Source organism: Quercus suber, unplaced genomic scaffold (genome assembly GCF_002906115.3).
Source record: "Quercus suber isolate HL8 unplaced genomic scaffold, Cork oak 2.0 scaffold_748, whole genome shotgun sequence".
Classification (NCBI taxonomy): domain Eukaryota; kingdom Viridiplantae; phylum Streptophyta; class Magnoliopsida; order Fagales; family Fagaceae; genus Quercus; species Quercus suber.
The window spans coordinates 1-11,811 of record NW_027070184.1 but is presented as its reverse complement, the minus strand read 5'-3'; the positions used below and the strand labels follow the sequence as shown (position 1 = coordinate 11,811).

At 34.9% G+C, this 11,811-nt stretch overlaps 1 protein-coding gene across 1 annotated transcript; it reads left to right on the top strand.

Moving 5' to 3' along the window:
* Nucleotides 1-671: 671 nt before the first annotated feature.
* LOC112030058 (beta-1,4-xylosyltransferase IRX14) lies at nt 672-8,398 on the top strand. Its single transcript, XM_024062742.2, has 3 exons — nt 672-1,696; nt 1,830-2,390; nt 7,744-8,398. The coding sequence occupies exons 1-3, from the start codon at nt 933-935 to the stop codon at nt 7,979-7,981; spliced, it is 1,563 nt and encodes a 520-aa protein (XP_023918510.2). The 5' UTR covers nt 672-932; the 3' UTR covers nt 7,982-8,398.
* Nucleotides 8,399-11,811: the final 3,413 nt, after the last annotated feature.

Here is an 11,811-nt window from a genome sequence, read left to right as displayed (position 1 = left end):
TAAAATATAAAAATTAATAAATGCTCTAAGAATATTAGTTAAAAAATATTTTAAAAATTTTTTATGAATTTTTTTTTTACAATTTTTTATATTTTTCATAAAAGTAAGTTGAAACTTTTTTTTAAAATAACTTAACATGTCATGACCCCAACATGATAGTTAAAAATGACCGTTAATATGACCATTTTTAAAAATATAGTGATTAGTGTTTTTTCTTGAGTATTTTATAATCCGATTTCAAAAATTTTGGAACTAAAGTGTGGTTGTAAATAATGTAATAAAATTAGTATTAATTAATAGATAGTGTAAGAAAGAACTTTACGTCAGTAAAGTCAACTTTTTGTTAAATTTTTTATCAATTTTATAAGATGTAAAATTTATAAAATTAACTTTTTAAGTTTCACTTATCACTTCATTACTATTTTTAGTCATTTTATTAATTTATACTATTTTTTTTATTAGATAAAACCTACAATAAATTATCGTTAACTGCTTGCGGCAGGGGCAAACCTTTCCCTTAATTATCATGTAAAAACTGCTTTGAGTACATTCTATTATTACATTTTATCCTCCTGGTCTTTCCAACTGGGCCCCCTAGATTTTGGGCAACTCCTTCGCTGTCTGAGACAGCACTGTGTCTGTATGTTGATGTGAGAAGTAAGAACTAAGAAAGAAAAAGAAAAAAGAGGACATTTGTCTATTCTCATTCAATCGTAAATCCAAAGAAATCTTTAATTAAATTAACAACTCCTTAACCCACCCCGCCTAACCTCCATACTTCCTCCTCCACCTCCCTCACCCAATCCCAACCTCCATTTCTCTCTATCTCTCTAAAAATCAAATCAAACTTCAACCAAACTCAACTCAACAAATACCTCTTTCACTTCACAGAGAGAGAGAGAGAGAGAGATAGTGAGAGAAAAAAGTGGAAAATGAAGCTCTCGACGTTGCAACAGAGCTACATGAACCGCCGTAACAACAGCTTCAGAGGCCCAGCGCCGTTAGATTCGTCATCAGACGGTTCGATCAAGTCCCCCTCAGCTATATTCTGGCTAATCCTCCACGGTCTCTGTTGCCTTATTAGCCTTGTCCTTGGCTACCGCTTCTCTCGCCTTGTCTTCTTCTTTCTGTTCTCTACCTCCGCCACTAACCTCTACACGTCGCCGTTTCGCTCCGCCACCGACCTCTCCCAAACCCTCAACTTCCGCCCCAATCCAGTCGTCAATCCCGAATTGCCTTTCAACAGAACCGCCGCGACCACCACCACCACCACCGCCGCCGCCGCCACTACCTCCAGCAGCCGGGTCGTGGTTGGTCGCCACGGGATCCGAATCCGGCCGTGGCCGCACCCGAACCCGGACGAGGTCATGAAGGCGCATCGGATCATCGAGAGGGTCCAGATGGAGCAGCGGCTCCAGTTCGGAGTCAAGAACCCTAAGACCGTCATTGCGGTCACTCCTACCTACGTGCGGACTTTCCAGACTCTGCATTTGACTGGCGTGATGCACTCGCTCATGCTGGTTCCTTACGACCTCGTCTGGATCGTCGTGGAGGCTGGTGGAGTCACCAACGAGACCTCTTCGGTTCTCGCCAAGTCCGGGCTTAGGATTATCCATGTCGGTTTCGATAAGCGAATGCCGAATTCGTGGGAAGGTCGCCACCGTTTGGAGACGAAAATGCGCCTCCACGCTTTGAGGTCAAATTCTTCTGACTCTGCTTCTTGTTTTGTTTTGGTTTACTTTTCTGTGAAATTTAATTAAAATTTTTGAATGTTAAGTTAGGATAGAGAGTGTGAATTTGAATTGGTTTGTGTGTGTGTGATGGAACAGAATTGTGAAAGAGGAGAAGATGGATGGGATTGTGATGTTTGCTGATGATAGTAATATGCATAGTTCGGAGCTTTTTCATGAAATTCAGAATGTGAAATGGGTAGGTGCTGTTTCTGTTGGGATACTTGCTCATTCGAGTGAAACGGATGAGTCATCGGTTTCAGTGGTTGAGAAAAAGGACGATGGGGAGAACCCATCGATGCCAGTTCAAGGTCCGGCTTGTAATGCATCCAATCAGTTGGTTGGTTGGCATACATTTAATTCCATACCGTATGCAGGGAAGAGTGCTACTTACATTGGTGACAGGGCAATTGTGTTGCCCCGGAAGCTTGAATGGGCTGGGTTTGTGTTGAATTCCCGATTGTTTTGGAAGGATGCTGAAGAAAAGCCAGAGTTGGTTAAGGATCTGGATTCGTTAGATGGGGTTGATGAGGATATAGAGAGTCCATTGTCTCTACTAAAGGACATTTCTGTGGTGGAGCCACTTGGAAGCTGCGGACGCCAAGTCTTGCTGTGGTGGCTCCGTGTTGAAGCTCGTGCTGATAGCAAATTTCCTTCTGGGTGAGTCTTTTTTATCTTTTGCTATTGCTATTTAATATCTACTTTGATAAGTATAAAAATCTGATTTATGTAATTAATGCAGAGTCATTTGAGATTTTGATGGTGCTTCTTTTTCATGGTGTTAGAAATGCTATCCATCATCGAGTGTTGTGATATGCTTGCCTGCTGTCACATTTTATGCATGTTGGAGTTGTCTCTATGCATGCATGTTGGAATTGTCTCTATCTGACCATTGATGACTATCCTTTCTAATAGTTTGACACTTTGATTAATTGAAATGATATGATCAGACTAATCTTTTAACAGTTCATTTGTGAGAGGGGAAAGGAATGGATTGAAAGGGATTTTTTTAAAGACTATTCCATCCATTCCCATTTTTGAAAGTTTAATAGGAAGGAATGGAATGGCTATGAGGGAATTATGCTCATTCCATTTCCTTAGGTTTGAGGGTAAAAAATACAAATAAAAGGTGAATGGTATAATGGTAAAACTCTATATTTCTTTCTTTTCATTCCTCATTTTATAAACTCCCAAACAGACTAGAGTAAATACACCATGTTCCATTCCATTTAAATTAAAAAAAAAAAAAAAAAAAAAAAAAAAACCTCTCAAACAGTAAAATATTCTTTACTGACCTTTGTATAAATTGAAATCAGAACGCTAATTGAAAGTCATCCACTGCCAGGTTTTTTTCTTAAATTTAGTTTTTATTATTGGAACACCATAACTCATCCTCCATTTCGCTCTTAAAAGGGAAGGAGGTCATGCGATTATTGTCTAATCTTAGACATCAAGATGAAAGTGTTTGAGCAAAAAACAAAAAGAAAAATCTAGGTGGAGTCAAGCTGAACGAAAACCCCATATCATTCCAAGCACTGCCCTGTTAGAATTTTGTAGTGTACACATTATTATTAAAAGAATGTACTGATTGGAATTGGTCTATGGCATGAGAATTAGGCATCAAGTGGGCACTTTTTTTCCCTTTCTTGCTTTTGTGCTTTAAGTTCCTATAATCTGCAGGAATTGCAGTTTGAGTAACATAATTTGTTCACTTATTCTTGTTAAAATTTAGTGTACTAGAATATAGCTTGTGCGCAACATTCTAACTCATAGGAGATAAACCTATTTTTCAAAATAGAAGATCTTGTCGAGAGGGTAGACACAGTTGCTAATGTGGTACTAATCTTTTTCAGATTGTCTCATCATATTGAAAATGAAATTTTGGAAAGAGCTTTTGGTTTTCTACTCTTTAGCTCATGGGGGGTGTTTGAATGTATTGATCTTTTTGACTAATTATTCCTCAGAATGCTTGTAGCAACTTCTTCTTGACCTTGTGCATCTCATATAGTGCATCTCATATAATGCTATTGATAGACTTTTGCCATGTTACATTGTCTCTTTGATTTATTGAGCAATTCTCTATGCTGATTATTGGCATGTTAGTTATAATGATACATTAGTATCATACGATATGCGATACGTATTGTATCGTGTGGAAAAAGTTTTGTATCGTATTGGCATGTCGTAAGTGCTCATGAATCGTATGATACAATGTGTGTATCGTATGAATCGTATCGTAAAATCATACGTATTGTACGATACATAGACAAATGCTTTAAAATGAGACTTTTTGTTAAAATTTGTACTTTTATTTGAATCTAACAAGTTGTTAGACTTGTTTTTAGAAAAAAATTATTAGTTTACTTAATTTAGCATACTAAAATAATATATTCATAAGTTTTTTTCCTCTCTCTCTTACAATTGGACTACACAGTACACACTTACCTTTTACTTTAATATTTTAAAATTTTTAAAATTTTTATTTTTATTGTTATTGTTATAAGTCCAAGAAATTAGAATGCCAAAAAAAAAAAATTATAAAAAAATTATTAAAATAAAAAGAATAAGAAGAGATAGTAAATGTTAATGACGAATAACGATGAAGAAAATTTTAGTGAAGAAATTAATTTGCAAAATTATAAACATGATGATAGCGTTGACTTAGATGGGGTTGATTAGGCAATTTGATGAATATGATGAAAATAAGTTATTATTTTTGTGTCATTTGTAATATATTATCACTTTTGAGTTTAAGTAATTTGAATGTGTATGTTATAAACACATGCTAGTTTGATTTATTTAGTTAGCTTGTTAAATATTATTATATAAGTGATGAATAAATTAGTCATTAGTTGAATACATTCAAAATTTATAATGAATATACCTTTTATATATGTATATTTATAATTTTTGTAAATTTTATTAAGTGTTTGTGTATCTTATGATACACGATATAATATGATACACGATACAAAAAAATTAAAAATCGATTCACGATACGATTCACGTTTTGACAACTATGGATACATTAGTTGTGTCCATGTGTTATGTAATGAACAAACTTTGGGTTGGTGTTCCTTGATGTGTAAATTCGGATATTGATGATTGGATTGCTAGTTTTTTATTTTTTATTATTTTATTTTATTTTATTTTTGTGTGTGTGTGTGTTTAGGGGTTTGAGGTATTTGATGATGGTTGTTGATGAGAAATGAAAATTAGGGTTTGATGGTAAATGGGTTTAGGGTTTTGGTTGCATGAGAATAATGTTGAGTTGTATGGCTTGTGACTTCTTTGAGAGAGTCACCTTCTCCAATGGAGACTTCTTTTAGGGAGCCTCCATGTTCAAGCAAGACTAGGAATAGTCTAAGTAACAAGAAGTTCATTCTCCTACATGCCAAATGAGGCTTACATGGGTTGATTCATAAAACTCATGTTTAATTCTATTGGCCATACATGGCTCACTCCTATTGGTTGGCCATTCTAACACATGCTAAATGTGGGTAATTGCATATGTTTTTGAAAAAGAGAGTCAAATGAGGCTCCTAACTGATCCTAATAAACACTGATGTGCTGGAATTAACTAACTCTAACTAACTTTGACAAAATGAACTCAATTACATCCAAATCTTGAATTAGCCTTAATCTGAACACTAGCTCGACTAACTCAGCTGCAGACACGTCTAGAGACTTGAGGGAGCCGTTGTTGAAATTTGGGACCCATCTGAGCCTTGAGTGCCAATTGGCACTTGAGGTGCTACTTCAAATACCGTTAGCTGCTGTCTGACTGCAAGATTGCAGTTTTGCCTAGGGTTACACTGCTGAACAGCAGTTGTGCCCAGGGTTGCTGCTGATTTTTTCTCATTTTCACTTCTAACAGGTTACTCCTGTAACTATTCACTTCGAAATCAGTTAAAAAATTCTTGCCATTAATTTGTGTCTAGGGTTGTATCTAGAAGTTTCCTTTCTACATACATTATAAACATAAATATCATGAAACACATAAATGTGTGCAGACATGTAATTCTAAAAATCATCAATGGTTAAAGGTATATCATAAAAAACATGCTATGTATGTTCCTTCATAATACAGTTACAAACTGAATTATGCTTCCATGTCCTTTCCAATTTTATGTGTGTTACTTATTCTGTCTCAAACCATACTGAAAGTTGTCAAGTTCAATTCTCTATGTTTTTGTATGTGTCTAGCTTCTAGTTGACGCAGGACAAAAGTATTCCAACAATAAATTTAAAGAATAGAAATATAAAGGATAGAACCTATGAGTCAGCACCTCGGTTAGCTTGGATAATCTTTTACTAGTTGCATGTCCTGTATTCTCTGCAATTTCTATTTGTTACTTCTTTAAAAAGACTTCTACCCTATATTACAATAGCCCCTTCCTGTTCTATCAATCCTCCATCACATTAGAGCATTTAACAGCCATCCCACTACCTTTTATTTGCAAGACTTCCCCTCTGCCAAATTCTAAAGGCTGTCCTACTTCACAGTTCACATCCTTTCTTGACCATGGACATATCCACTAGAACTTATATATTGAAGCAGAAACAAGTGGCCCTGCTTTTAAATCCCCCTCTGTTACTTCTTCTTCTTTTCTTTTCCTTTTTTTTTTTTTTTTTGGGTTATAAAAAGAAAGTATTTGCTAAATAATTGGCTGTCGGTTGGGTATGTGAATGTTGTAACATGTCGAGGCCTACAATGAATCAAGACTTGATATAGCCTTAATTCCTACACAACACACAAAGGGCTATGTTTAGTTTTAGTTAATTGAAAACTACTATTGCCTGATGCTAATAGAGAAAGGCATTTTTAGGATAAAGATGAATTGAGCCTATTCATTAATTTCAGAGAAAAATCATTTTGAATCAGCATATCACTATCCAGTGGAGCGGTTTTAAATGAGCCCCAACCATCCTATCACATCAGATGCAGGAAACGTTATGGCCTATTCATTCTTGTTACGGGTTAGTTTATGGCCATCTTATTACTTTCTAACATATCACTATCCAGTGGAGTGGTTTTAGATGAGCCCCAACCATCCTATCACATCAGATGCAAGAGACTTTATGACCTATCCATTCTTGTTTTGGTCTAGTTTAAGGCATTCATATTATGTCAGATGCATTTCAGCATATGGGGTCCACAAAGTGTAGGCCATGGCCAGATGAGCCCCTCTCTTGGTCTCTCCACTTGTTATCTGGGGGAGAAAAAGAAAAAAATAGGACTCAATGTTTTAAGTTTTCCAGCATATACATAAACTAGGCAGTTTAGAGAGAGAGAGAGAGAGAGAGAGAGAGAGAGAGAAGGGGGAGGGAGGAGAGATTTAGTGGTTAATGAAGGAGTGGTGTGGGAAATTTCAATAAATCAATCCATTTATATTTGGCTTGTGGTGGTGATGATGTCCCCTTATTACACCCAAATATAGCGTTCAAAGGTTATTTGAGGCGCCAGTTTATTTACATTAGCTGGCCCCACACCCCTCTTAAATATTTGTTCTTTTCCTTTGTTCGCTAGGTTTAAGATATTGCAACCATAAGCAAACACATTTCCAATTCTTCCAAACTTGGTGCACAGTCTAGGATTGATTCAAAGACCTCCCACATGAGGTGATGGATCGTGATGCTACTTGGCCATCTGAAATAGAGTCCTTTCACAACTTATATTGTGTTTGTATAGCTTTGTACTTCTTTCGCCTTTGATGCTTCAAGAAGTCTACATAATTAGCATTCATCAATTGTGTGACTTCTGGATTTCTGTGTCTATCTTTTTCCATTGAAGTCAGTGTTCAACATTTTGGTCATCCTGAGGAGACATTGTATTCTCAATGTATGGTTCTACAATATAAATAAGATCAAAGCCATCAATTATGGTTCTCGTTGTATTCTGCTTTGTCAATCCTGCTCTAATCCGATCTATATTTTCATTTCCAAAATTTGTTTACTGGATAAGTTGTACTTCACTAATAACATTTATTGAATTTGTTTATGTTGTATTCAGATGGATAGTTGACCCTCCTTTGGAGATCACTGTTCCATCAAAACGTACACCATGGCCAGATGCCCCTCCTGAACTCCCATCTAATGAAAAAGTAGTGGTTGGTGTCCAAGAGCACACTGTGAAGCATTCTCCAAAGACTCGAACACCCAGATCTAAACGCAGTTCGAGAAGTAAGAGAAAGCATGACACAAAAATAGTAGACACACAGCTCCCTGTGAGGCATTCTGAACAAAATTGAAAGATTACCCGGTGACATCTGAGATATATAAAAGTGCTGTGTGAATTTGAAACTACTGGCCTTCATGTGAAAATCGACAAAGCAGAAAATCAAATGGTATTGCAGAGTTCATTTGGGAGGTCACCAGTGATAGTGGGCCGGTCACACTGTTCAGTTTGAATTTCACCTAAGTTTCGGGCTTTTTTTTTTTTTTTTTTTCTTCTGTTGGGGTGGTTGATATTCTAGTCTCACGATAGTGGGGATTTTCTGTGGATCCTGAATCCCTGATTCGTCTGATGCCTTGCAGAAAGCTTGTATCCAATACTAATAGGCTTCAAATTTTATACGGAATCTTCTAAATAGGAATTATAGAGTTACCTTCAGCTGGATTTCTTAGAAACGATACCAAATGTAATAAAATCTTTATTCATTGCAAAACATTATTCTCTTGATTGTGCTTGAAACAACATGACTGGACTACACAGAAACAGCTCCCCCGACCGAATTTCCACAGATCGACCTCCCTCAAGTCTATAATGAACAAACATTTTCAAAGGGTGGCTCAATAATAATTGCACACTTATTTTTATTAAGTACACAAACTTTGTTCTAATTTTTCATTGAATTGTGTACAAGTTACATGGATGTGAAGACGAACTTCATTTGGGGCATTGCGATGGTGGTGTATTCCAGTTCCAGAAAAGGTTATGATGAAAATGAAATGAAACATACAGGCTTGAGGCCACAATTCAGGAATTTAGAGAGATGAGGGTAAAAGGATACAGTGGCTAATTTTAGAGAATGGCTCAAATTTGGTGCTATGTTTCGCATAAGTCATAACCTCTCCACTAGCACCCGGCAACAGGGTTCCTGTGTTTGTGGTCCTGGAGGAAGCATTTATGTACTGTGTACGAGTTTCCAAAGGAAACGCAAAAAAATTCTGTGACCGTGAACTGAATTGTGGGTTGGCCAACTCACTGTAAATGGAGAGAGTATATTATGAGGTTTTTTTTTTTTTTTTTTTTGGTAAAAAAAAAAAAAAAAAAAAGGTTTAGTAGGGGAGTGTGGCAACCCCTACGCACGTAGGACAATATGAAGGAAGATAACTACCAATGTGGAGACTAGAATTAATACCAAAGAAATATGAGTTGGAGTAATACTTATGAGACACGGCTCTCACATTTCACTTTGCATGAGATATTTATTCTAGTAAATTAGAGCAAAAGATTATTTTTAGGGTAAAATGCAAAAACCATCATTTAGGGTTAATTCTAATTAAGTACTGCCAAAATTTTTCAAAAGTATTTAAGCACAGAAAACTATCAATACTATTTGACAGTTTGTTGATTGTTTTAACTTTTAAGTCCTTGCTTCCTTCCAATTTTATTTTATTTTTTTTGGGGATAGGACTCAAAATTTTGTATTAATTTTTTTAAAGAGAGTTTCAATTTATGGCGTCCGCCCTTAATAATAGCTTTTTATTATCAGACCAAGACACCAATCAGTTTTTAGTGTAGGTAGGAATTGAACTTTAAATCTCTTATTCAACTATTATAGATTTTACCAATTGAGCTAATTGGAACCCACTATTTTGGCATTAATTGTATAGACATTATAGACATTATGACAATTATATGCATAAAGAAGTATTTAGGTAGCAATGGTAGATAAATAACAACACTATGGAAGATGCATGTAAGAGGAGTAGAAGAATATTTAAATGACGGTAAGTGACACTTTCTATTTATTAGAAGAATATTCAAATGATGGTAAGTGGTGGAGAAGTGGAACTACATAGAACTACTATTTTTTGTTTACTATTCACAACTTACCACATGTTGAGTTGCAGTAAAAATTGTATAAAATTTGGTAGCACTGTGGAAAAAACACGATATTTTTAAAAGCTTAGATAGTATCTTCTGGCCCTCAAATAATAAAAACAAATGGAACTAGACGAAACATCTTGATTCTTGAATTAACGACGAGGGTGTGGCACAGGCACTGGATGGGCAGAGTACCCTGGGGCCTGGGCTCTGATGGATTTCGTGGGTGACTACTATATAATATATAACACTGACTGACTGTTACTGTTAGTTGGATCTAACTTTCAAAGGGAAGATGGATCATGAAAATGCCTTATCAAGACTCGTTTAAGTTATCATTATTCATTAGGTTATCGGCTGACGAAGCTTGTCAGCTTGTGGCCGGTGCAGTACTGTAGAATACGAGACCAATGTGCCAACTGATAAGGAAGGATATTTCTTAGAGTTAGAGCTGGGCTCTATTTTTTCTTTAAATTTTTTGGGAAGACTAGAGCTGAAACTATTATAAAAATCAAATTGGAAATTACAGGAGTATGAGTTGTACTCGTAAACCTGTTTCCTATTCATATTAATGTGGAAGTGATGACTTTAGGATTAACAGATTTTCGCAAATCTCATTTTTGGATTCTTTTAAGTGGCAATTTAAACCCTTGAATATATATATATATATATATATTGTGTGTCAATTTAATCCATGAAATACTATTTTTATAACTTAATTTCTCTCTATAATTTAGTACATCTTTTTTTTTTTTTAATAAATTTAGTAAATTGTGTGGTTCACCTAGCTATAAGAATACTCTACTTTAATAATTAGTTCAAGTTGGATTCAACAATTTGTAAGCCACTTGTTAATCATTTTCTTAATGAAAAATTCTATTCATCACAAACATTAGGTTGAATTAATTGTTCAAATTAAAAATACCATGGACTAAATTGATAATGACTGTCTCACGTTATAAAATTTTAAGGATAGGATTTGTTTAAATCTTAAGAGTTCATAAAGAGTTTTGCTAATTTGTTTGCGGGCATATAGAAACAGTACATAAAATATTACTATACTAGTATTTGATAGTATAGTGCATGAATATGGCTTAGGAATGAGAATGCTATTTGATAGAAATAAACACAAACCTAACCATTTCCGGTTCATCAAAAAAACCTAACCATTTCCGATTAGCGATTTTAGCAACAATTCTAAATCAGTTTATGTCCATCCTAAATCAAATCCAATATATCAGTTTTCCCACTATAATAAACTTTGGAATTAAAACGTACCATTAAAAAACAAATACTTTTCTTGGAACACTTTACTACTTAAATTTCGTTCCACAACTATAGTTTAAGGGATTGTCTGGTTGTGTTTGAGAATTATCACAAAAGAGCTTTAAGAGATTTCTAAATAATTAAAAAAAAAAAAAATTTAAACTTGGGGAAATGACTTTTTTTTTTTTTTGGAATTTTAAATCAGAATTCGCTATCTTCTCAACTCTCAACCAGAAAAAAATCATTAATCATTATAATTTTTTAATAGCTTAAAGTGTTAATGAACTTTCCAACCCAATTAAAGCTCTATGTTGTAAAAGCTAAAAAGCTATAGTTCCTACAGCACTATCAAATAAACACTAAAGTATCAATATCCTTGATATAATTCAAAAGTCTTCTTCTCCAAACTGACTATTAGCTAATTTGTTTAAAAAAGATCACGTGAGATAAGAAATAACTTCAAGCAAAAAGTCAATTTTAATCTCACTTTTAAGCAAATAAGCTGTCAAATTCACACTATTGGCTAATTTTAGATCCTTTTTTGTTTTGTTTTTCATTTGGCTGTCTTTCATGTTCTTTATTCAAACTTTGTAATTAAATCTTGTAAGTGGTAAATGGTTCTCTTTTGTGTCCTTGAAGTCAGCATTCCACTTTCCTCCATTCCCCATTGGTTGTTGCTTAGGCAAGAAGGAGAAGGGGATGTTCCCTTCCTCTTTAGTCCTCTTCTCATTCAACTACTCCTTTAGCAAGTAATCAATTATG